The sequence below is a fragment of the Orycteropus afer genome, unplaced genomic scaffold (genome assembly GCF_000298275.1).
Source record: "Orycteropus afer afer isolate SDZICR_OR568_19922 unplaced genomic scaffold, OryAfe1.0 scaffold00256, whole genome shotgun sequence".
NCBI classification, from domain to species: Eukaryota; Metazoa; Chordata; class Mammalia; order Tubulidentata; family Orycteropodidae; genus Orycteropus; species Orycteropus afer.
The window spans coordinates 4,351,831-4,377,816 of NW_006921843.1; the positions used below are offsets into that span (position 1 = coordinate 4,351,831).

The following is a 25,986-nucleotide window of genomic DNA, read 5'->3' on the forward strand; positions in this document are numbered from 1 at the left end:
TATGAAAAGTGAATTTACTCTGTAAATCTTCACCCAAATCCTAATTAACTGAAAAAAAAAAAAAAAAAATGAAAAACTGCATTGAGCCATGTCACTTTAGTTTTGTGTATTTCAGTGTACATAAATTAAAGTTCAATAAAATGCACTAATTAAAAAAAAAAAAGGAAGACCCTCAACAAGATGGATTGACACAGTGGCTGCAATGATGGGCTCAAGTATAGCAAAGATTGTTAGCATGGCAAATGACTGGGCAGTGTTTTGTTCTGTTGTGCATAGAGTCACTACAAGTTGGAGTCAACTCAACAGCACCTGCCAAAAACAAAATTACATACAAACTATAGTGTTACCTACACAACTACAATAACAGTATTAACAATAATCTACAAGTGGACACATAGATAGACACTCAAACTGAACAGGAATGGAAAAGTGAATGGGGTTGCAACCATAAATATATATATAGATTTCACAGAGGATATTTCTATATATGTATTTATATGTGCTGCAAATATATCCATGAATGTAGGAGAGCATACAAGGAGCAAAATTAAGAAAACTGATTAACCATAACCTAACACCTTGAGGAAATGAGTTGCTGGCCTTAGGGGCTCAAGATCTTGAAGGACAACAAGTGAACTGACATAACATCATTGACAAAGACAATATTCTACATCCTACTTTAAGTGAGTAGCAACTACAGTCTTAAAAGCTTGTGAGCAGCCATGTAAGGTACAACTATTGGTCTTTCCCTGTCTGGAGCAAAGAAAAGTGAAGAAAATCAAAAACACAAGGAAAAATTAGTCCAAAGAACTAATGGACTATGTGAACCCCAGCCTCCATGACCCTGAGACCAGAAGAAATAGATGGTGCCCAGCTACTACTGCTAACCACTCTTAAAGGAATCACAATAAGAGGTCCTGGATAGAGTGGAATAAAAATATGGAACAAAACTCAAAATCATAAAAATGGTTAGGCTTACTTGTCTGATAGGGTGTGGTGGGACCCCCAAGACTATGGGCCTTAGATAGCCTTCAAGCATGGAACTGAACTATTCTGGTTACCTAGTACTGCTCTGACAAGAATATACCACAAATGGGATGGCTTGAACAAACAGGCGTTTATTCTTTTACAGTTCAGGAGGCTAAAAGTCTGAGTTCCAAGTACCAGGCTCTAGGGGCTGGTTGAATGCTCCTCAATCTTGGGCTTCAGCTCTGCCTCTTGCTCCTGGCCCACTGAAGCTAGAGGCTTTTCTTCACTCAGGCAGCTAACAAGCCCAAGGTCAATAAATAAAATGGCACAGTCCCGATGTTACCAAACCACATGGCAGGCCAGTAATTCAAGTCTATTGAAAGTCATAAGGTCGGCAGAGCATGACAGGCTGCTAAACAATGACATGGCTACATGCAGGGTTCAAGCGTGCCATAAGATAGAGACCATTCCCAAAGCTGCTTCTTATATACGGAAAGCAGACCGCATCCCTAAACAGCTACTCAGCTGCTTGTGGTAGATCCCACCATGGAGTTGATTGCCAGTCTCCTTATGGGGAATAACTACCACCAGCTGCCCAGCCACTCAACCAGGCCAAACCAAGTTGACACACAACCTTAAGTACCACAATTACACACCTTGTCAACTTGGCACCTGTACAGATCTTCAATGGGTTGCATCTGTACAGATCTCCTTCACTGGGTGGCTCCAGTCCCCCAGTTCCTCTGAATGGTGACCTTACCCCCTTGGCCTGAAGGGCCCTGTTCCTCTACCTTCTGGGCATGGTAGCCCTGCCCCTTCACTCTTGGGCAGTGGCTATGGCTCCAATCCCACTGACTCACATGAACAAGCAGCCTCACACTCCAGAACCAAGTTGGTGAAGATCTGGCTCTTTGAAACCTAGGAGGTGGTGGTGGTTCCACCCCCAAAGGCCATCGTCCTACCCTTGAGGCTGAGGCAGCTCTGCTTCCCATTTCCTTGGTCTCTCTGCTTCTGCCAATTAATGCCCAAGGGCAACCCACTCTGCTGGAAATCTTCCTGCTCCAAAAGCACTCAGCTTTCTTGTTCCGTGGGCCAGACAACCTGCTACTCCATCTCATGCTGATTTCTTCTACCAATTAATGCCCGAAGGCAACTCTCTCCACCAGGAAGCCACCTAACCAATAGCACTTGGCTTTCTTCTCCATGGGCTGGTAAGCCTGTTGCTATTTAATGCCAGTCTCTGGGCTTGCTACTACCATCTCTCATGCTGGTCTCTGGGCTCTGCTCCTGCTGTCTCTCATGCTATATGCTGGGGTCTCTCTGCCAGGGTCTCAGGTTAAGGACACATTCCACTTCTGTTTCCACATTTTAGGTGTCTGTCAGAGCAGCACCCCATTCATGGTTCCAAAATGTGTTAGGCTGGGTTCTCCAGAGAAGTAAAACCAGCAAAGCTTATATATACATATAAAGAGAAATTTATCTTAGGAAAATGGCTCAAACACTTATAGAAGCTTGCAAGTTCCAAGTTCTTGAATCAAATGTCAAGCTGGAGGCTTTTCCCGATTCACACAGCTGCAGGGGCTGATGAGCTCAAGGTTGGCGGGCAGTATACTGGCTGTTGATTCCAATAAATGATGAATCCAAGATCTCCAGGCTGAATAGTAGATTGTTCACTTACAGACAGTTGCAGGCAGCACAACAGGATCCTGATCCACAGAAGAGTGTCTCTTTTCCCAGGATGTCCATAAATATATTGGAAGCAGGCCACACCCCCAGGGAAACTCCCTTTCAACAGACTGGATGCTCAAAATATATAAATCCAATCCCATCATTGGAATAACCCACACCACAATTGTTAAACCACACAGAACTGTGATCCAACCAAGTTGACACACAGCTCCAACTATCACTTGAACTTACCTCATGGATCAGTTTCAGTGAAACAATAGACAGACCTATAAGGTGAAAGAACAGTAGTACTAGGGAGGTACACATTCATTAGAACAACCAACAATACATAATAAGAAGGGCACCATTTGCCCAGGGATAAAGATAAGAAGGCAGGAAGGGATGGGAAAGAAGGATGAAGGGAAATGGTAGATGTAGGAAGGAAGTGAGAAGAATTCTGCTACATTGTGGGGATTTTAATGAATGTCACAAAACAAAATTTGTATGAATTAATTGTTGAATGTTAAACCAATTTGTTCTATAAACTTTACCCAAATCATAAAATTTTTTGAAAACAGCACAGCAGTGGCAGTGAGGGACAGAGTGATTGACTGGCCACTGGGTGGCAGAGGGTGGGGGCCTGCATCTCTGTTCACCAGGAGTTTGTGCAAGGTAAGGGGGAGATCACCCCTCTCTGGTCACCACTCACCAATGTGGGTGCTGGTGCAGTCCTGAGCAAGTAGAGCCAGTTCTGGTTTCTGCTCTGATCAAAGCACTGCTCACAATAATTCAGACCGGTCACACTGTGTTGATTGGCTGTTCACTGCTCTGTATGCCTCTTTTTTCACTATTTTTCTTCAGTCTCTTCTTCTCATCAGTATTTGATCTACTTCCTTATCCTTTCCTTTGACACTTTGGGTACCAGGATTGTCATCCATATCCATTTCACTTGATTTCTCAAGTCTTTGTTGTAGAAAGTCTGGATAGTGTTTCTGCCTAGTCAGCCATTTTTGACCGTCCAACCAATCCCCTTTCTTCTTGAAGGATCTTTCAGAGCCCTTTGATAACCTGGCCCCATCTGACCTGAATTGAATGTTCTCAGAAACAGCTACACAGTTCTCAGCTCTGGACAACCCTTCACTGTCAGAGATTGGTCCATTTCTTCCTGTATCCTATGTCACCCTCTCTTTCTGATTTCTTTTTCAATTTGCTGAAGCATGTCTTCCAGTAATTTTATCATAAAAATGTGTGGGAAGATAACCATTCTGGCTTTCCATGTTTGATAAAAGCCTGCCACACACTAGGCTGTCATATGATTCTCATTCAATTATAGATGAGCAATTATTTTCTCTCAGATATCTTTTAAGATCTGCTCTTTATCTTTGGTGCTTTGAAAGTTCACAAAGACATGTCTTCTGTTTCAAACAACAAAAAAAATATAAGTATATAGAGAATACAAAATCAAGCAGTCATATGCCCACTCATGTATCCATTCATTTGGCTGTCAAAAGACCCTTTTATGCCAAAAACCTGAGTTTCTCCTCGGTTCTATGAAATTTTTTTCTATCATTTATTCAAGTATCTCTTCTTCCACTTTCTTTGTGTCTTCATTTGGAATTTGTATAGGTCAAGCAAATAGTGGACCCCCCTGGACTGACCCTGCATTTTCTCTTTTCTATTTCTTTGCCATTTTGCTGTATATTTTTTAAAACTTCTCAACTTTTTATTTAGATTTTGTAGTAATTTTTTAAGTTTAGGCAATCATACTTTTAATATCTAAGAAAGCTTTCATGTTCCTCAGTTGTTCTATTTTCATATCAGCCTGTATTCATCTCATAGATGGAATCTCTGAGGATATAAATTGATTTTTTTTTTTTTTAATTGTGATTTGGGTGAAGGTTTACAGAGCAAATTGACTTTCCATACAGCGATTCACATGTACTTTGTCTCATGATATTGACCACAGTTTACCACAATGCAACAGCTCCCCTCCCACTTCCTCCCCATAGTTACCTCTTCCCTATGTCCATCCCTCCATGCACTCCTGCCCCCTAAGCTGTCACCCTGTGCATAAGCAGCCCTTCTTTCTCCCATGATTGTTCTCTCCAAGGAATGTATCTACTTGAGGTAGATGTTCAACTCATATGCCTGTCTTTTGTTTGGCTGGAAACCACAGGTGTGAGTTCAATTCCAGATCTGAAGGGCAGCAAGAGGCCATAGTCTCAGTGGTTCCACCAGGCTCTATTGGACCAGCAAACCTGGTCCCCCGCCCCTCCCCCCCTTTTTTTTTCCTCCAAATGATTTTGAGTTTTGTTTCACATTGTTCTCAATCAAGGATCTCCTACATAGATCCCCTTTAAATTGAATTTTTTTTAAGTTGTCTTCTATTACCTGCATAATCTGTATTTTCTTCCTGGTCAGCTGCTCTTGTTGTTCACTTTGTCCTTTTCTACTGTGTTGTGAATTTCCCTCCAGTGTTGAAGATCCTTGCTTGTCCAACCACATTTAGGAATGAAGGGTGTCATGACTCAACTGTCAGCCAAGTGATAGGCCCATAAGGTGAACAGTAATATCAGGAGGGTATGCACTCATTAGAATAATCAAGCATATGATATCAAGGGGACAGGATTTGCCCAGGAATAAAGCTAGGAAGGTGGCAGGAGTTGGGAAAGATGGAGGAAGGGAAAGGGTGGACACAGGGAGGAAGTGGGAAGAATGCTGTTACAATCTGGGGGTTGCAAAAAATGTAACAAAACCATGTTTATGGATTATTGAATGGAAAAACAATTTTCTCTGTAAACTTTCACCCAAAACACTAAAAAAAGTATGAGGGGTGAGACTGCTTATGTATTATGGGAGGCCTATTTTGAAACATGACTTTCTCCTGCCTGGAGGACTAATAAGAAGTTCCAACTTAGGAATTCTTAATAGCTTTGCTTTGTCATGTGCAGATGGCAGCAGGCTGACAAGTCCCTGGGCCTCCCTATGCAGGTCCTTCCAATCCTTCAGCAGACATTTTTCTATCTTCTACCTGGGGGTGAAGGTCTGGAATACAGCTCCTCTGCACCCACAGGGTGATGGTATGGAGTGTGCGAAGGAATGAGTGATCTACTGCTCTGTAGACCTTCCTTCCATTAATCACCATGCTTTGTGTCCTCCACCTACTATCCTACCTCTACAGCAACCTCTACATTATATGTTTTGGGTTTCGGCTTCCTCTCCATGGCTTTAGCCATCAGCCTGCTCCTATCAGTATTTCAAGTATTGTTAGTAATTCTGGTCTGCCTCTTCTCCTCAAAATGGAATTTTTCTTTTCATAGTTTTTGCTGTCATTTCAGTGGTATTTGGGGAGGGAAGACAGGCAAGAAACATATGCTCAAACTGCATCCTGGAGCTGAAAGTCCTTCTGTGTCTCCCTGTAATGGAGTATCTGCTCTCCAAATCTTCCTTTAATGGTTAAAGTGCTTAAGAAACTATGTACTTGTGGATTTATAGCCTTTCTAGAATACTTCCTATAATTGAAAACTTGTGGTAGAATTTCCAGACAACATGAAACTTTATACATATTGTCCATGTATGTAATATTTTACTATCAAAATTCTTTGATCTGTATATTTTATCATTAAATGTAAAAATAAAACTGCCCCAACAAAACCATTTGTTAAAACATGTTGAAAATACAACAGCAGAAAGAGAATAACGATCGATATGTCTGAGTAACATATCTAAATATTTAGCTACACAGAATCATAAGAACTTGAACTAACATTTTTTTTGGAAGAAAAATAGGCTAAACTCAGTTTACGCACCAAGGAGTAAGGCATGGTAACATTCAGACCACTGGTCACTTTAAAAATAAAGTCTGTAATCTTGGCCAGGGAGCTCTGGTAGCATAGTGCCTAAGGCACTTGACTGCTAACCAGAAGACTGGTGGTTCAAACCCACCAGCCACTCCTCAGAAAGAAGATGGGGCAATCTACTTCCCTAGTGATACTGCCTCGGAAACCCAAGGAGGGGTCGCCCTGAGTTGGGTCCAACTCAACAGCACATAACAACAACAACAACATAATCTTGGCCAGCCTCACTGAGATTTTAGAAACAGAAAGAAATGTACTGACTTTTCAGAACAAGAAGTATTTATTCAGCTTCTATCTCTGGATGTAGGGCCTGCTTTGGTAAAACTATGAACTCAAATCATAAAATCTAAAGCAGAAATTTGTAGCAATCCCTAATGTTTGTGTTGTATATTGTGCTTTATCACATATGCCCAAATACATAAATATTATTGGATTGATTGTCATTTGATAGATTAAAAAAATTGGTAGTCCAAGAGGTTAAGTGAGTTTTGACAAGTTCATTCAGCTAACGTAGCTGTTACAGATTTTAAAGTGACCACCTTGATCCTCACCTCCTGGTGTTCACACCCTCCCATTGAGTGTCGGTGAGACTTGTGACCAGTAAAATATAGCAAAGGTGGGCTGTCACCAGTGAGTGCATTACATTATATAAGACTACATCTTGCTAGCAAACTTACTCTAGAGACTGTCTCTTTCTCTCTCTGTTACTGGCTTTGAAAAAATAAGTTATCCTGAGTCTCAGAGCTGCAATGAAATGAATCCTGCCAAAAACTTTAGTAATCTTGGAATTCGATTCTTCCCCAGTCAAACCTCCAGATGAGAACACAGCTCAACTGACATGTTAATTGCAGCCTGGTGAGACCCTACATTAGAGACCCAGCTGTTCCTGACTTCTAACCCACAGGAGCTGTGAGATAATAATTGTGTATTGTATTAAGCTACTAAATTTTGGGTAATTTGTTACATAGTAATAGAAAACTAATGTAATGTAAAAGCTAGCATTTGAATTCAGGATGTGAATCCAGGTCTGAAGATTTTTGGTATGGACATGAGAAGTTTTCCAGTATACCCAATAACCCATTCAGTGTTTGAAATGTTTTCTATAACATCCCCAGCAGGTGACAGTTCAATCATATTTGAGATTGCAAGGAGGACTTTCCTCCAGACATGGCCCAAAGGAGAGTTATGGGATCTCTGGAGAGGTAGACTGAAGCTAGAAATGAGAAGGTGCGAGAAAGAAATGGTGGTCAGCTATGTGAACCACGATGAAATTGTCCAGTGAGAGTAAAGTTGGAAGGGAATAAGAATGAGAACAGCACCCTGGAGAGTCTTGACACTGAAACCTGAATCTAAGAAGCAGCAGAAAAAAGAGAAAAACCAGGAATGTGTGGTACCACACGAGTCCAAAGAAGAATCTGGAGCAGGGAGCAGGCAGTAGTCACATGTGATGGGAACCCAGCAAGAGGACAGAAAATGTCATGGAGACAGCCAGCACGTGGCTGGTCAGTGGCCTTACCAGAGCTATGGATAGATAGGTGAGGCTTTGGCTGGATGGACAAATAGCCACTAAAGTGGTAGAAGAGAGAGAGGGCATGAGGAAATGGAGGCTCTGTGGGCACAACTCTCAGAGAAGTCTGGCAGGAAAACAACTGGAGGGGTCAAATGTTGTTTAAATGTTAGTCCTCTGAGTCAGAGGACAATGTCTCCATGTTCTCCATGGATACTAAAGGATTTTTCAACTGAGGGGACAGGGGCTTTCTTTCCAATTCTCTAGAGTAGAGCACATCTTTCCTTTAATGTTTTCCAGTCTGTAACCTCATTGCATATATCTTGGTAATACCCAGGTGTACTGAGTTGAAGAGTGTGTCCCTCCTCCCCCTGCAATTCATGTCCTTCCCAGACCTCAAAATGTGATCTTATTTGGAAATAGGGTCTTTTCAATGTGATTAGATAACATGAGGTCACAGTGGAGTAGGATGGCCCCTAATTCACTATGACTGCTGTCCTTATAAGAAGAGAAGAGACACAGAGACAGACAGACACATAAGGAAAATACCATGAAACAACAAAAGTAGAGAGTGGAGAGATGCATCTACAAGCCAAGGGATACCAAGGATTGTCGTCAACAACCAGAATCTGGAAGAACTAAGAAAAGATTCTTATCTATAGCTTCAGAGGAAGCATAGCCCTGCTTGATTTCAGACTCCTAGCCTCAAAAGATGTATAAGAATAAATACCTGATGTTTAAAGAACAAGCCAGTTGGCTGTTTGTCACAGCAACCCTAGGAAACAAATACCCCCAGGAGATCTCCTTTACCCACCAATAAGTTCCAGCCAGGTATTATGTCTGAGCATAGGTGTCTGGGGTTATATCTATTGTCTCTGAGCCCTTCACAATCATTCTATCCTATCTATCCTTAGACATCTGTAAGCACCTCTATCTTTGGTGCCTTTGCACTTAACTTTCATTGTCCTTTCCTTTGTGCAAAAACACACATCAATGAAAATGCCAGTTATTTACAGTATGCAAAACTGTGTCCTCAAGTCAAGTGTTTATTTTTGCATACAAATAACAATGATTCATGATATTAGAGCTTTCTACAGCAACCAGACAAGCCTGCCGTGACCAAGTGCATATGCAGATGTATATATATGGCCACGCATGTATATGCAAGGAGGCAGGAATCAGTACACTTGTCTTTGGGTGAGGGACAGCTTTAACATTTTTTCCAAACTTTGTTTGCTATTTACTGCAGCCCCTGGGAAGCCTAGCACCCCCAACAAATAACAAGATCACAGAAAAGGAGAAGAAGCCACCCACAGCAACCACCAAGGGCGGCAGAGGAAAGGGAAAAGGCAAAAAGAAGGGGAAAGTGAAAGAGGAAGTGGAAGAGGAAACTGACCCCCGGAAGATTGAGCTACTGAACTGGGTATGTGGGAAATCTTGGGACAATAGGGATCACTGAATTTGCACTGCCATCTTTCTCTAAGGGGAGGGGCAGTTCTTGTCTCCTTTGCTTTAGTCTCAACCCAGGACCCTGAGTCCCAGGACAGCAGTGATAAAGGACTGAGAAGACAACATCCATATTTCAGATAGGGTAATGGCAGCTGCATATCTGCCTTCAATATAGCTGTCAGGCTGATAAAACCTCAATGACCCTGCCTTTGGGGCAGTGTTTCCACCAAGAGTGGACATCCTGCTAAACTTGCTAAATGGTAGCTCTTTCTGCCAAATGGACATGCAAATGTTTGATTCATGAAAACATGAGAAACAGACCAATATTATCTAATAAATGCAATTCAATGGGCTAGACTTTTTAAAAGATAAGGTCCATTATTGAGTGTGTGTGATAATAGCTCTTGTCTTGGATGAAGGCTGGAGCCAGTACATCATAGAGCAGTTCTTGGCCTTGCTACTGCCAAGACAGAAAAATGAGGGCACTGGGGCTCTGTAGTAACCTATGTGTAGCAGGCACATTGAGGTCAACCCACACACAGTGCCATGAAAACATAATGTGTGCTAGGCTGCCGTAAGTGCCCCTCTCAGTTAAGGAAGCAAACTGTGGAGACTGGAGTGAGCAACACCATTATTGTGCAATTTTGAATTCTCTTCAATCTGTTTTTGAAAGGAGAAAATCATTTCTAAATGTTGATACCTTGATAGAATATATAGGGGCCAGATGAGAAGAAGGAGGGGAGATGGATGACAAGAGCAAGAGAACAATGCTCAGAATACTTCAGGATTTAGGAAATAGAATACCCTTCCTGTGGTGTTTCCAATCTTCTCCCTGCCTCGTGTCCCTGAGTGGCTCTCACAGCCCTGTTTCCTGGGCTTCTGCAGGTGAATGCTTTGGAGCAAGCAATGCTGGATGCTCTAGTGTTAGACCGTGTTGACTTTGTGAAGCTTCTGATTGAAAATGGAGTGAACATGCAGCACTTCCTCACCATACCAAGGCTGGAAGAGCTCTATAATACAGTGAGTGTTCTAGAAGGAGGAGGCCAGAGAGGAGTTAGCCAATAACATGAAGGTATAATGTGTGTATATTATGAATAAGTGGGCCCTGGTGAGAGTAGAATAACTGGGGCAGGGTTTCAGCTGGGAGGGCCAATATTTCATGGCATCCAGTTATTTCTTACCTGGTGCAGGCCGCACACTACTCACATTCTTATGAGCTATCATCCTGCCCAGCCAAACAGCCCGTCTGGAACCAGACACCCCCTTCTGGAGCAGTATTAATACTTGTTGAACACCTGGGTGTGATATATGAAAAAAGAAAAAAAAAAAACAAATCTGTTGTCACTGAGTTGATTCCAACTCATGGTGACCGCATGTGTTATCAGAATAGAATTGTCCATAGAGTTTTCTTGGCTGTAATCTTAGTAGAGGGAGCTCTGGTAGCATAGTGGCTAAGACACTTGCCTGCTAACCAGACGGCTGGCAGTTCAAACCCACCAGCCACTCCTCGGAAGGAAGGTTGGGCAATCCTACTTCCGTAGTGATACTGCCTCGGAAACCCAAGGAGGGGTCGCTATGAGTCGGGGCCGACTCGACGGCACATAACAACATAACAACAACAACAATCTTAGTAGAAGCGGATTGTTGTTGTTGTTGTTGTTATTTGCCGTCGAGTCGGCCCCGACTCATAGCGACCCCTCCTTGGGTTTCCGAGGCAGTATCACTACGGAAGTAGGATTGCCCAACCTTCCTTCCGAGGAGTGGCTGGTGGGTTTGAACTGCCAGCCGTCTGGTTAGCAGGCAAGTGTCTTAGGGAGAAGCGGATTAGCAGGCCTTATTTCTGCAGTACCACTGAGTGAGGAATCCCCAGATGGCACAGATGGTCAAGTGCTCTACTATTAGTGGAAACACACCCAAAGGCACCTTGAAATCTGCTCCCAAAAGGTCACAGCCTTAAAAATATGGAGCAGTTCTACTCTGAATACCTGGGGTTGTCATGAGGCAAAACTGACTCAAAGACAAGTAACAACCACTACTAGAGGGATTCAGACCACAACCTTTAGGTTAATAGTTGAGTGCAAAACGTTTGCACCACCTAGATGTATGAATGATAGTTCATAAAGAGACTTTAGCTTCATAACTCATTAGCAGAGTGAAAAGCTACCAGAGATGAGCACCCATTTGCTTCCTGTAACTCCATTTTTTTCACCAGACTTCACTGAAAAAATGTAGACCTAAGTTTTCACAGGAATAAGCTCTATTGTATTAGAATGGAAGTATTTGAATGAAATCCTCTTGGTTTATTATTACAATATGAACTTTGAGGATTTACATTTCCTTCCATGTTCTAACATTTTAAATAGTATAAATGGCCCTCTGTAATTATTTGCAAAACTTTGCAATTATTTGCAAAAACTTGATTGTGAATTTTTAACACAATATTATACATCAAAGGTATACTTTTAAATAATTCAATAAAAAGTTTTTTAGCATTTATTGTAATGTATTGGACATTTAGCTACAATAAGTTATGCCTTTTAAAAGAAATAAGGCATAGAGAATAAAGTTTGTTAGTGGTTACCAGAGGAGGAGAGAGGAGAAAAAGGGAGTCATTGCTTAGCAAGCCCTGAGTTTCTGTTAAGGATGATAGTGGTAATGGGTGCATAACATGTAAAGAAGTAATTGTATGGTCAGTAACTGCAATCCCACCCCCAAAATGGATCTCAGATTCCATCTTATTTAGCCACGCTTGTAAGAATTGCAAGCCATTTTCCTTCTCCCTCCCTGTCCAGTATCCCCCTACTCCCCGCGCCCCATCAGGTATTAACCACCTTTGCTGTAATGTATAAACTTGTCCTTAGCATAGTTTTAAGCAATAAAGCTTGCTAGCCAGCAGTATCTTATCAGAGTACACACAGGTGGTGTTTCAGGGCCCCCTCCCAATCATGACCTGGCACCATGGAGTCTGAATCCAGTCACACAAGCCTTCCATTCTCAGTCACATAGTACACATCCCCAATTCCTCAAACTCGGGTATAAGTATCCCCATGAAATGGGAGGGGTTAGCGGTCATCTTGGATCCATCCCAGACCACTGCCACTGGACTCTGAATTTGCTAGCAATGTTTGTAAGCCTGCTTTCTTTTTATCTTTTAAATCATTTCCCTCCTGATTCTCTTTGTTCCTATTCTGAATAAATGTTCATATCACTGCCTGCACCTCCAGGGAAATTTTTCTGACTCTCGTTACCTATGCATGAAGAAGTTTTAGCCTCCCTGGGAATTTCGCACAATAATAATTAATATCACTGAATTGTATGCATAAAAATGGATGAATTGGCAAAAACTTTTACATGTATTTCACCTCAGTAAAATTATAAGGAAAGAAAGAAACCAACAAAACAAGCCCATAGTGGGTCCTGTCCAGCTGTTATAATTCATTGGTTCTATACAGAAGGGTAAGATTTTTCTCCAAGAATTAAAAAGAAAAACATATTTGATATTGCTGAATGCTTCTTTTGCAGAGGCTGGGTCCACCGAACACACTTCATCTGTTGGTGAGAGATGTCAAAAAGGTCAGTATACTGTTTTATAATACCTACCAATTGGTATCTTTTAATAAAACCTCTTTAAAAAGCAATTTTTACCTTCAAGATGTGTAGATTTTCATTATTTGAGGCATAAGAGATATTGTACTCCTCTCACATAAAAATAGTCCATCCCCTATGGGGAGGAAGTTGGAGGGGAGCTGTTGCATTGTGGTAAACTGTGGTCAATGACACGAGACAAAGTATATGTGAACTGCTGTATGGAAAGTGAATTTGCTCTGTAAATCTTCTCCCAAATCACAACAAATAAATAAATAAATAAATAATAAATAGTCCATCCCTACCCATGATAGGTACATGCTGAGTCTTGGCACCATTACCAATACAGGGGCAATAGCCAAGTGAAGTGGCCATTGTACTGATCACCTGAAGTGCCATTATCAGACAATGAAGGATTTTGTTATAGATCCTCTTTGAAATCTGTCATTCAGTTAATCACGATACCTCCTTCCAGAAGCAGAAGGTGCCTCAACCCATTCTCTGTGTGTGTCATTGATTAGAACAATTGTTCTTGCCTCTTGTATTCCCCCTTATGAAGTGATAGACATTTTCTTCCCACTTCTCATATTGCTACTAACTACTTAAAATTTGAGCTCTTGTAGGGCCTTGTCACTCATTGTTTGATCCTGGTGTTCCTTGAATCATGTAGCCACGGGCTAGAGGATTAGATCAGGCTAAACTAAAGTGGATGAGGCATTGATGGTTCTGCCTTTCTTGCAGAGACTCAGACTGACTCTCAGCCAATGCTCCTCATTCATAGCCACCACCTGTCTGTCAGTGGGAGTTTGCTCATTACTACAATGCTGAACAGATTTCAGCAGTGCTTCCATACTAAGACTGACTAGAAAGAAAATCCTGGCAACCAACTTCCAAAAGTCATCAAGTGAAAACCCTATGAATCACAGCAGTCCAATCCACACTGATTATCAGAATGGAGCAATACTTGGCAGCCTTTCTTCATCTGTGCACAGGGTCTCCATGACTCAGAGGAGACTCAGAGACAGCTAACCACAACAATATAAAAGTGATTCATTTTGCTAGAATAAAGTCCCTGGCAAGCAAAGTGTTCAGCATTTATTAATATTCTGAGCAAGAGAGAATAATTTCAATGATAGAATAGTTTTAAGTCAGAGTCCTGGCTAATTTGATTGTATTTCAGACTAATGCATAATTCTAATAATATGAGAATTTAGCTTCTACAAACTCATTGAATTGGAGCAGAATCAGTAGATATGGAAATCAAGAGAGACATCAGAGACCCTGTGACCTTGTGATCTGATTTTCCTTAGAGAAGATAGGTTCAGAAGTATAAACATTTAAGAACTACAGACACCCTGATGTAGGCCCAACTATTTCTTACCTGAATGGTTTTAATTATCTTCCTCCCTCCTCCAGCTCCACTCTCTCCAAAATCCCCAGTCATGGGACTCCTGGCTCAAATCCTTCAAAGTCCCCCCACTGTGGGCTGTAAGCTCACCTCAAGAAACTCCCACTGTTCTGGAGTCTTGTTATGCCCACCTTACCTCCCAGCCCCATCACGTCCCCACCACACTCTATTCTTAACTCTCAAGGGTGCATGACATATCCTGGTCCATGCCTTGCTTATGTCCACAGTGCTCTTACCTCATCTTCTGCACTTCCTGCTTTACCAGCCACAGCCACTGAGAAGGTTCTGTTCTGGGAGACCCTTTCTCATTCCCCACTTGCACCCCAGAATTGGGCCTCTCCTCCTTTGTATGCAGCATATGTTGTTACTTTGGAGCTGATAATTTTGTTCCTCTCTGCACAAGAGCAAAGTTCTTAGGAGCATGGCTGAACTTCTTTATCTATGCAAAATCCCACACACAGTCACAGATCACAACAGGGCTAACACTTGAGATAGGAATGAATGACATAGTAAATGTGGCTAATTCTAATTTAAAGAAGGACATTTTGGATGTGTAATCATCATATGATGGACCCTAGGTTATCACCATTGTATCAGCAATATCAAATTAACCAATCAATAAGTAAGCCAAAACCACAATGAGATACCATTTCACTACTACTAAGATGGTTAAGATTTAAAAACAGAAAACAACAAATGTTGGCAAGGATGTAGATAAATTGAAACCCTTATCCAACAATGGTGGGGATGCAAATCTGCTGTTGTGAAAAACAGTGTGGCAGTTCCTCAAAAAATTAAAAATTGAACCACCATATGACTGTCTGTCCACTCTTAGCTGTATACCAAAGAGACTTCAAAGCAGAGACTCAAACAGAGACTTGTGCACCAGTGTTCACTGCAACATTATTCACAATAACCAAAAGGTGGAAACAAGCTGTAGTAGTTAAGGTTATGCGTTAACTTGGCTGGGCCTGGTTTTGAGTGGCTAGGCAGCTGGTGGTAGTTATTCCCCATGATGAGACTGTCAATCAACTCCATGGTGGAATCTGCTGTGAGCAGCTGAGCAGTTGCCTTAGGGATGTGGTCTGTTTCCACATATAAGGAGAAGCTTTGGGAATGATCTGCAGCTTTTGGCACACTTGAATCCTGCAGGTAGCCGAGTCATTCTTTAGCAGCCTACCATGTTGTCTGATGATCTTGGGACTCTTAATGGACCCAGTGGCCTGCTGTGTGGTTTGGTAATATCAGGACTGTGCCATTTTATTTATTGACCTTGGTATTGTTAGCCTCAGCAGCCAGTAGCTGCCTGAGTGAAGAGACACCTCCAGCACGGGCCAGGAGCAAGAGGTAGACCTGAAGGCCAAGGAAGAGGGGTTTCCACCTAGCCCCTAGAGCCTGGCACTTTGAACTTAGACTTCTAGCCTCCAAAACTGTAAAAGAATAGACTCATTTGTTAAAGCCATCCCATTTGTGGTATTTTTCTGTTAGAGCAGTACAAAGTAAACTAAACATAACCTAAATGCCCATCAACAGATGAATGGATAGACAATGTGGAATATACATACAATGGAATACAATTGATTTCTCCCCAGAAAGTGGGAGAAATGAAGTAGGAACCAGTAGGAGAAATTAAGTCTTGATACATGCTACAATATGGGTGGGGCTTGAAGACATTATGCTGAGTGAAAAAAAAAGTCACTCAAAAAGGGCAAATATGACCTCATTTATATGCAAAGGCCTCATTTATATAAAAGCAAAAGCAAATGTACAAAGACCAAATTTTATTAGTAGTTACCAGAGGGAAAAAGGAAGGGTTAATACTGATGGAAAAATCACATTGGTTAAGGGTTCACAGTTGCTTATTGTGATTGGTGTCAATAGGTTATACACCTGTAAAAAGTTGAATTTTCAAAAGTTTGTGAAAGATATATTCAAAATGACAAAAAAAAAAAAAAAGAAAAAAAAATAGGTGCTGAGGAAGTTTATGTACAACCAAAACCTTCATGGGATTTGGTTCTTTGTTTGGAGGTTTAGGCTCATGGCTTCATGGGACATCCCTGTTAATTGACCATGTAACATGTTTAGTGCTTCTGTTCTACTGCCTAGTTCATTGTGTCTTCTAAGCTTGCAAAGAGCCAGCCATTGGACAACAACTGGTCTTTATTCACTTGGAGCAAAAGAAGAAGAATCAGGAATAAGAGACTATATGAAATATGTGGCTAATTGCCCCCATGAACAACTGCTGTCTTTGCCATGAGACCAGAAGAACTGGATGGTGCCCAACTACCATTATAGAGCATTTTAATCAAGTATTCCATAGAGGAATCCTGATCAAATGGGAGGAAATGTAGAACAGAATTTTTAATTCTCACAAAACCCAGACTTTCTGGAGCCATGATGGTTAGATGAACTCCTGAAACTATTACCCAGAGTTAATTTTTAAACCTTAAGCAAAAGTATCCCTTGAAGTCTTCTTAAAACCAGACAATAGTCTAACTTAACTAGTAAAAATCTCTGTGTTGAGCATTATGGTCTTTTGAGAACCATGTATAAAGGATCAAGTTGACAACAGCAACTCAAAAGATTAGATTGAAATCTTAGGGAGCAGTGAGTTTTGTTAATGGGGAAGGAACAGCTCAGAAAAAGAGAAAAATGGTTGTACAACTTGAACAATGTAATTAGTGTCACTGAATTGTACATGTAGAAACTGTTGAACTGGTGTACATTTTGCTATATATTCTCAACACAACAACAAAATAATTTGTTTATAAATTTAGAAAAAAAAAAAAAACAGAAGAAACCCATGGTCATTGGGTTGACTCTGATTTATGGGGACTCCACGAGCGTCAGAGTAGAATTGTGATCTTTTGGAAATAGATTCCCAGTCCTTTCTTCTGGATGCCTCTGAGTGGACTTGAATATCTAAACTTTCCATTAGCAGCCAAGTACATTAATCATATGCAACACCCAGAGACTCTGGACAATAAACAGCATCTAGCAAAAACTCCTATAATGGGCTGGTCAGCTCTGCCCCACTCTTGAATGAGTTACTTCTAAATGTGGGGGTGTCACACCCCACTGGAACCAGCGGCAGGAGTACCTCTGAGGGAGCACAGGTCAGATTCTGAAAAAAGAGGCAGCAAAAGCCATGTTGCTCAGACAAGCCATTATTAGGGAACAGAGGTCAATGCCAAGATTCTCACAACAGACAGAGAAGGGAGCATTGAATGTCACTGAGTAGACAGTAGTAGAGGTCCACACAGGGCAGTTCTGGATGTTGGTTTATATACCTAGTGCTTATGTGCAAGGATACATGCAAAGGACCAAGGAAGAACATGTCTAATCTATGATGGATGGAATTGTTTTTGTACTTGTTAATGGGTTCCAGTTGATGTTACCATGAATTCAGGTGTTAGGTGTGTTATTTCTTGGCCTAGAGCACTGCTCAACAAGGAACTTTGGTTCTCTCCAAAGAGTTCTTTTGCAAGCAAGATCCATCTTGTATTGTTCAGGGCCCTCTCAGGTGTCAATCTCTCTTGGACTGCCCTTCTCCCCAAATATGCCAAACTTGTCTCAGCAGACCTTCTTCAACTTTAATGCAAAACTCTACCCCTTCACTGTCTCCCAATCACCATAAATAGCTTGCTGTTTTTATGTTCTTACTGAAGACCTAGGGGCCCCTCAGAGTCCCCAGGCATCATGCAGAGCATTTCACCTGAAAAACCCCAGTCCCAGGTATATTCTGTCCACCCTCTACCTCATGAAGTCCTCCCCCTATTACTCTGCCTCTTCCACCTCTTGCATGAAATCTGAACTCCAAGCCCTGCAAGCACTACCAAAGCATCTTCTCATCAGAACTAAACTACTCTTACAAAGGAAGTCTCATTGCAGCTGTACAATACCACTTTCTCTGCATTTACACATTTTAACTACAGACCACCCTAACCAAGTTTGTGAAACATTCCCAGCCTTCTACCCTACAGACGTGTGGCTTTCTAATGAATGAATTTTCCTCCTCAATCACATGGCAGTAGACTGAATATCATTTAATTCTCCATTGACTTATATTAACTACCAACTTGGGGCTGGGAATGATAAGTTATGCCTGAGATGTGTGGTGAATTCCACATTGCCAATATATTCTTGGAGTCCCTGGGTGGTGTAAACAATTAATGCATGTTTGGTGGCTAGTCAAAAGGTTGTAGGTTCATGTCCAGCGGTGCCTTGGAAGAAAGGCCTGGTGATCTACTTCCAAAAAATCAGCCTTTGTCAATCCTATGGAGCACAGTTCTGACATGTGATTGCCATTAGTCAGAGATGACTCAAAGGTAACTGGCTTTTTAAAATGTATTCTTACAGGTACTCAGACCAAACCTCTTTCTTACAGGGAAACCTTCCACCTGATTACCACATCAGCCTCATCGACATAGGGCTTGTGCTCGAGTACCTCATGGGAGGAGCCTACCGTTGCAACTACACTAGGAAAAGTTTTCGGACCCTTTACAACAACTTGTTTGGACCAAAAAGGGTAGAACTAAGTTAAACTGTAGTGTTTCATGCTTTCTGGAATCACATTGGGTTCCTTGTCTTTTTCAATAACTCAGCGTGTTCAAAACCATGCTCATCACTCCACCCCAAGCACACTTGCCTTTCCTCTTCCTCCAGTGACTCTTTGGTGTGAAGCCTCAACAATTCTGGAAGACACTCAGGCTTCTACATTAAGTCACTCTCCCTCACTCACTTGACCAGTCCGACAGCACAACCCATCAACAGCATCTGCCTTCCTTTCCTTGTCCATAGTAGCCTTTCTGCTGGATTTCCCATGCTGCCTTCTCTGCCATGTCCAATCTGTCCTACCCCTGTATCTTTCATAATCCTCCAAAGCAAGGGACATAGTAGCATTTGCCCTTCTCAAAATCTCCCAGTGCTCCCCACTACCTGGAAAATTATGGTAAAACTTGTTATCTCAATATGTGAGGCTCTCCATCATCCATCCTTACCCCATCGTGGTGAACCACTCTTATCTTCACCACACAAATTGAGTTAATGTGCCTGCCATGTCTTTCCCCCATCAGGACCTTTCAAAATCTACTTATTGCAAGCCCATCTCAAATGATAGGCCCTTCCTGAAATGACCCTGTGCCTTCCACTTAAAGCCCCATAGCTCTATGTCTCTATTTCTTATCCAGAACTCCTTTTGTTCTGCCTGGAATAAGGGTCTTTTTTTGTGCATCTCTTTCTCCTCAACTGACTTCTGCTGACAGAAACAGAGTTTTTATATTAAATATTTCCTTTCCTTGGATATTGTCATTAATTATTAATGATAGCTACTTTTGAATTTATTATTATGTTTACTACTAACCTTGATATCACTAATGTTCTACTAACATTACTACTATTAACATTAGTTATCTGTGTAAACTGACATGTTTTCCCTTTTTATTATGCAGCCTAAAGCTCTTAAGCTTCTGGGAATGGAAGTAAGTAGGAATTCTTTTCAATAATTTTATGATATCTTAAAGAGATACATGTAATCATCTTAGTTTTTATTTGTGTAACAAAATTTGAACAAGTTTGTTTTTCAGGTATAAACCCACTGTGCTACTCACCAAAATTTACTTAGATGATTTATCCAAATTACATGAAAGAATCATATACATAAGAAAGGGTAAAGGCCCTTGACTCCTAACCAGAAGGCTGGCGATTCAAACCCACCAGCCACTCCTTGGAAGGAAGATGGGGCAATCTACTTCCCTAGTGATACTGCCTTGGAAACCCAAGGAGGGGTCACTATGAGTCGGGTCTGACTCAATGGCACATAACAACAACACCAACAAGAAGAAAAGGTAAAAGCTACTCTATTCATTTTATAAAATTAGCAAAAACCATGATTTTTAAAAGCAAAGATTAAACCAAAAACTAAAAAATAATGCTACTTACACATGCAAAAATCACAGATAATATCAATTTAATAGAATGTGTTTTTAAAGTCCTAAACAACTAAAGTTTTCTAAGAATGAAAATATAATTTATTGAAGTAACTCTTTAATATATTAAATCATATCAATAAGTCAAAAAAGGAAAAGAGTGTGATATGATTAGTTTTCAATAGACACTGAAAAGGAATGTGACAAAATGTAAAACATATTTCTCAATTTAAAAAAATTAGAGCACAAGAAAGATAATGGTAAAGTAAAAAAAAAAAAAAAAACTATCTTGATATGATTAAATGTATGTGTATTTTATAGCAAGAGGAAGCCTAGTATTGAGTATGAAGCACTGGGGTTATTTCTATTAAAACCAAGAGCAAGGGGGAGATGCCCCAAGCTAACAGTTTAGTCAGACACAACTGAGAGACCAAGTGCAACAAATACAGTTAACCACCTGAGAACCTTCAGCATCAAATGCAAAGATAAAGAACTATATTAAACACTGACTGGAAGAAGAAACTGAACAAAAACACCAAACAAGCAGAGATACCAGAGGTGCTCCACCAGCTGGCCCAGCACAGTGTAGCCTTCTTGAGACAAAGCCAGCAACAATTCCAGGTTTGGAGCATAAGGCAGTGTCACAGAATTCACAATAGGAGACAGAGAAACTGTGTAGATATACCCAGAGTGAAGCAAGGTAAGCAGGACAGGAACCAGATTTAAAGAGGGAAAGTACGGGAAAAAGGATGATCGCTCCAGGAATCCTGAGTCCGCAGAACAAAGAGGGAGCCAGGATCTAGAGACAGGACAACTTATTCAGCAGTCCCTGACCATTAGGGTAGGTGGTGTACATGGAGTAATAGATCCATAGAGTGTCAATAGGAGGTCCCCTACCTGATTGGATTCCAGGCAGCCCCCTCCTCTTCACATTTGGTTGGGGCCAGGTCCTGATTACTGGCTGCAGCCAACAGAAAGTGCCCAGGCACCCATACCCAGTGACCAAGGAGCACTCCCCATACCCTAACCTCCTGGTGATTAGTGGCATGAAATCCCCCCATTACTGCTCTTTGCCCACTCAAGGACAGAAGTACAAGTCCCCCCTTCCCCTACACACAGTCCCATCTGTCACCCCACCCCTGCCACTGTGCCACCCAGCACATCGCAGTAAGCACTCTAGCACTGCCAGTTGCCCATCATATCCTCCCACCTGCTGTGCCACCAACCCACCCAAGTGGCAGAAAGAACCTTGCACCCCCAGTAGCCCACCACATCCTTCACCCACCACCCTGCCCATTCTGAAAGTGGCAGAAAGCACTCCTGCATCCCCAGTCACCCACCACACCCCTGCCTGTTGCCCTGACCACCCAGTGAGAAGCAGTGTGCATACCCACACCACAGTCATCCACCACACCCTGCCACCCTCCACCTTACCCAAACAACAAGCAGGAAAGAGTGTTCCTACACCTCTAGTTGCCCACCACCCCCACCCCCACCTGATGCCCTGCCCGCTAATAAGCAGAAGAGAGCACTTCTACCCCCTCTAGTCACCCACCACACTCCCTGCCTGCCACCTCACTCAGCCAGTGAGCACCATTGCTGGACCAACAACAGGTGGACGTGTACACTTCCCCAGTCCACCCTCAGCTGCTCCACATGCCCAGTAAACAATGACACATGCTCATCCGGCCCATCACTGCCCTGCTTACCCAGCAACAGCTGGTGAGTGCTGCCATACCACCAGACTAGCAATTAGCAGAACATACCTGTCCCATCCATTCTGATCTATTGAAACAAAAGAAAACAAGAAATCAGTACAAAACAAACATACAATCAATCAATAAATGCATAAATAGATAACACCTTAACACCTTGGTGACAGGAGACAATAACAGATCATATGAAGAAACAGGATAAGATGTCTTAAGCAAGTGATAAAAATAAAAAGGCTAAAAACTTTCCTGAAGAAGAAATGGTAATTGAACTCCCAACCAAACCAAACTCACTGCCATCAAGTCAATTCTGACTCATGGAGACCCCCATTGGGTTTCCAGGGCTGAAAATCTTTACAGGAGATTTACATCCCATCTTCCTTCCACGGAGTGGCTGGTGGGTTTGAACCACTGACTTTCTGGTTAGCAGCCAAATGCCTTACCCATCAGAGATCCTTGGTAATCAAACTACTTGATAAGAAATTCAAAAGACTTTTATATAGGATCTTCAAAGAGATCAAGGAAAACACAGACAAAACCTTAGAATAATTCAGGAAAACAATACAAGGACAAAATAAATAGACAATTAGAAACCATATAAAAACAACAACCATAAGATTGTTGTTGTCGTTGTTGTTATGTGCCGTCGAGTCGACCCCCGACTCATAGCGACCCCTCCTTGGGTTTCCGAGGCAGTATCACTACGGAAGTAGGATTGCCCAACCTTCCTTCCAAGGAGTGGCTGGTGGGTTTGAACTGCCAGCCTTCTGGTTAGCAGTCAAGTGCTTTAGCCACTATGCTACCAGAGCTCCTACCATAAGATTAGCAACAAAAAAAATCAAGAATAGGTAACTTAATGGAAGGATATAAAATTGAATCAGTGGAAGAAAGAGTCAGCAAGATAGAGAACAAATCCCTCTATACTCATTTGTTTGTGGAAGATCAGAAAAAAGAACAAAGAAAAATGAACAAAAGCTAAGAGTTATGTGGGACAATATCAAGAGGAATAATTTACTTGTAATAGGAATTCCAGAGGAGAGGGGGAAAAAAGTACAGAGAGAATTTTTGAAGATTTATTGATAGAAAATTTCCCTAATATCATGAAAGATGAAAAAGTTTCCATCCAAGAAGCTCGACAAGCCTCATACAGGATAGACCACAGAGAAAGTCATCTAGACATATAATCAAACATTCCAAAACCAAAATCAAAGAAAGAATTCTGAGAGAAGCTCATGAAAAAAAAATGAAATATAACCATTGTTGTTCTTGTTGTTTTGTGCCATCAAGTCAGATCTGACTCATAGTGACCCCTCCTTGGGTTTCTGAAGTGGTATCATTATGGAAGTAGATTGCCCAAAAGGGCACCAATAAGACTAAATGCTGATTTTTTTCAGCAGAAACCATGCAAGCATGAAAACAATGGGGTAACATATATAAAACCCTGAAAGAAAAGACTTGCCACACAAGAATCAAGTATCCAGCAAAATTTTCTTTCAAATGTGATGACAAAACAAGGACATTCTCAGATAAATAGAAATGAACAGAATTTGTAAAAACCAGACCAACCTTCAAGAAGTATTAAAGGGAGTCCTTTTAACAGAAAACCAATGACATCAGACAACAACCTGAGATTAAGACACACAACAGCATCAACAAGATACCAACCCAGATAAAGAATTCTCAAAAATAACACAAAACTGAAAACAGAACCAGAGATGTCAGTCTGTAAACCACAACAACTTCAAAACAAAAGGGGAAAATAAATGGTGTAGTTACAGAACTTCCAGACAGAGAGGAAGTCAAGGCTACATCAAGATATTGCAGACTTTTGATCTTATGAAAATAAATGTAAGTTTCAGAGTAACCACAAAAAATCCATAAATCTACACCCCATAACAAAGAAGAAGATAAAAAAGACTCAGTTAATACAAAATCAACAGTGAAGGATACAAAAGAGAAAATCCATAAACAAAAAGAACTCAGCACAGAAAATTAAGCAGAACAAAGAAACCATTAACATCATATGCACATAGCCTCAAAAAAGTATAACAAATCCATCAACATTCTATAAGGACATGGAAAAACAATCATTTATTTTATATGGAAAGGAAAGAGAGCTTGAATAAGCAAAGCACTACTGAAGAAGAAAACCAAAGTAGGAGGTCTCACACTCTTCAGTCTCAAAACCTACTATACAGCCAGAGTAGTCAAAACAGCCTGGTACTGGTACAACGATAGACAAATAGACCAGTGGAACAATTCTGCATTCACAATTAAGACTGGCCTTTAGTTTTGATGTATCTTGTTGTTTGAGTTGTATTGCAATAAGGGTTATGGTATGAAACGTCCCAAAATTCCATATTTTTCCAAGTTCTTTATGTTATATGGATTATCTGTCCCATGAAGACTGGATAGAATTTGCCTTTTAAATAGCTTGGACTCCACCCCATTTATTAAGTGAGTATCTTTGATTCGAGATGCCATCGACTCGATAGCAATAAGTTAGGTTCATTTGTATGTTTCATAGTCACTATGAGTTGAAATTTTTTCAACAGCAACTGTCTTTTCTTGGATTTTACTACCTTTATAATAACTTGTATAAGAGTCAACTTTTGTGATTTATATTTTCCTGGAAAATAATTTATTTCATCTAAACTTTCAAGTTCATGAGTATAAACTTTTACATTGTTGTTGTTGTTGTTATTTGCCGTCAAGTCGGCCCCGACTCATAGCGACCCCTCCTTGGGTTTCCGAGGCAGTATCACTACGGAAGTAGGATTGCCCAACCTTCCTTCCAAGGAGTGGCTGGTGGGTTTGAACTGCCAGCCTTCTGGTTAGCAGTCAAGTGCCTTAGCCATTATGCTACCAGAGCTCCCAAACTTTTACATAGTACTCTTAATTTTTTCAATCTTGTCAATATCTTTACTTATATGCATTCCTTGTTCCAATTTTTAAATTCATATCTTCTCTTTTGTTTCTTAACTACACTTACCTACATATTTCAGTCTCATTTTTACTTTATCAACCAACTTCTTTTACTTCTATTTTCTATTTATTTATTTATTTTAGCAAATTGGCTTTCATATATGTTTTATTTCATGACATTGATTGTAATCCCCACAATGTAACAGCACTCTTCTCACTTCCTCCCTTTGTTCACCATTTCCATTTGTCCTTCTTTCCTATCCTTCCTGCCTTTTTAGCTTTATCCCTGAGAAAATTCTGCTCTTGTGATCTTGTATGTTTGATTGTTCTAAGGAGTGAGTACCTCCCTGGTGTTATTTTTCAACTCATAGGCCTGTTTTTGTGTTTGCCTGAAATTTTAGCCATGGGGATGAGTTCAATTCCAGGTTTGAAGGATGTCTAAGGGCCATAGTCTCAGGGATTCCACCAGTCTTTATCATACTAGTAAGTCTGGTTATTTTTTACTATTTTGAGTTTTGTTCCATATTTTTTCCCACTCTATCCAGAACTTCCTATTGTGATCCCTTTCTGAGTCATTGACAATGGTAGCTGAGCACCATCTGGCTCTCCTGATCACGGAGGCTGAGGTTCACATGATCTACTAGTCCCTTGGATTAATTGTTTCCATGTGTCCTTGATTTTCTTCCTTCTTCTTTGTTCCGGACAGGGAGAGACCAGTATTTGCACTGTTGTTGTTGTTGTTGTTGTTAAGTGCCGTCCAGTCATTTAGGACTCATAGCGACCCCATGCACAGCAGAACAAAACACTGCCCGATACTGCGCCAGCCCCACAATCCCTGCTATACTTGAGCCCATCATAGCAGCCACTGTGTCAATCCATCTCGTTGAAGGCCTCCCCCTCTTTCGTTGACCCTCCACCCTACCAAGCATGACATCCTTCTCCAGGGAATGGTCCCTTCTTACAACATGACCAAAATAGG

At 41.2% G+C, this 25,986-nt stretch overlaps 1 protein-coding gene across 1 annotated transcript in view; it reads left to right on the top strand.

Annotated features, from left to right (window-relative positions):
* Positions 1-25,986, top strand: part of TRPM1 (transient receptor potential cation channel subfamily M member 1) — a 219,368-nt gene that overhangs the window by 65,432 nt on the left and 127,950 nt on the right. The window contains exons 11-15 of the mRNA XM_042782188.1: positions 9,251-9,424; positions 10,336-10,470; positions 12,973-13,023; positions 18,831-18,971; positions 19,894-19,923. Of these exons, the coding sequence (XP_042638122.1) occupies positions 9,251-9,424; positions 10,336-10,470; positions 12,973-13,023; positions 18,831-18,971; positions 19,894-19,923 (531 nt within the window). The remainder of the gene's footprint in view (positions 1-9,250; positions 9,425-10,335; positions 10,471-12,972; positions 13,024-18,830; positions 18,972-19,893; positions 19,924-25,986) is intronic.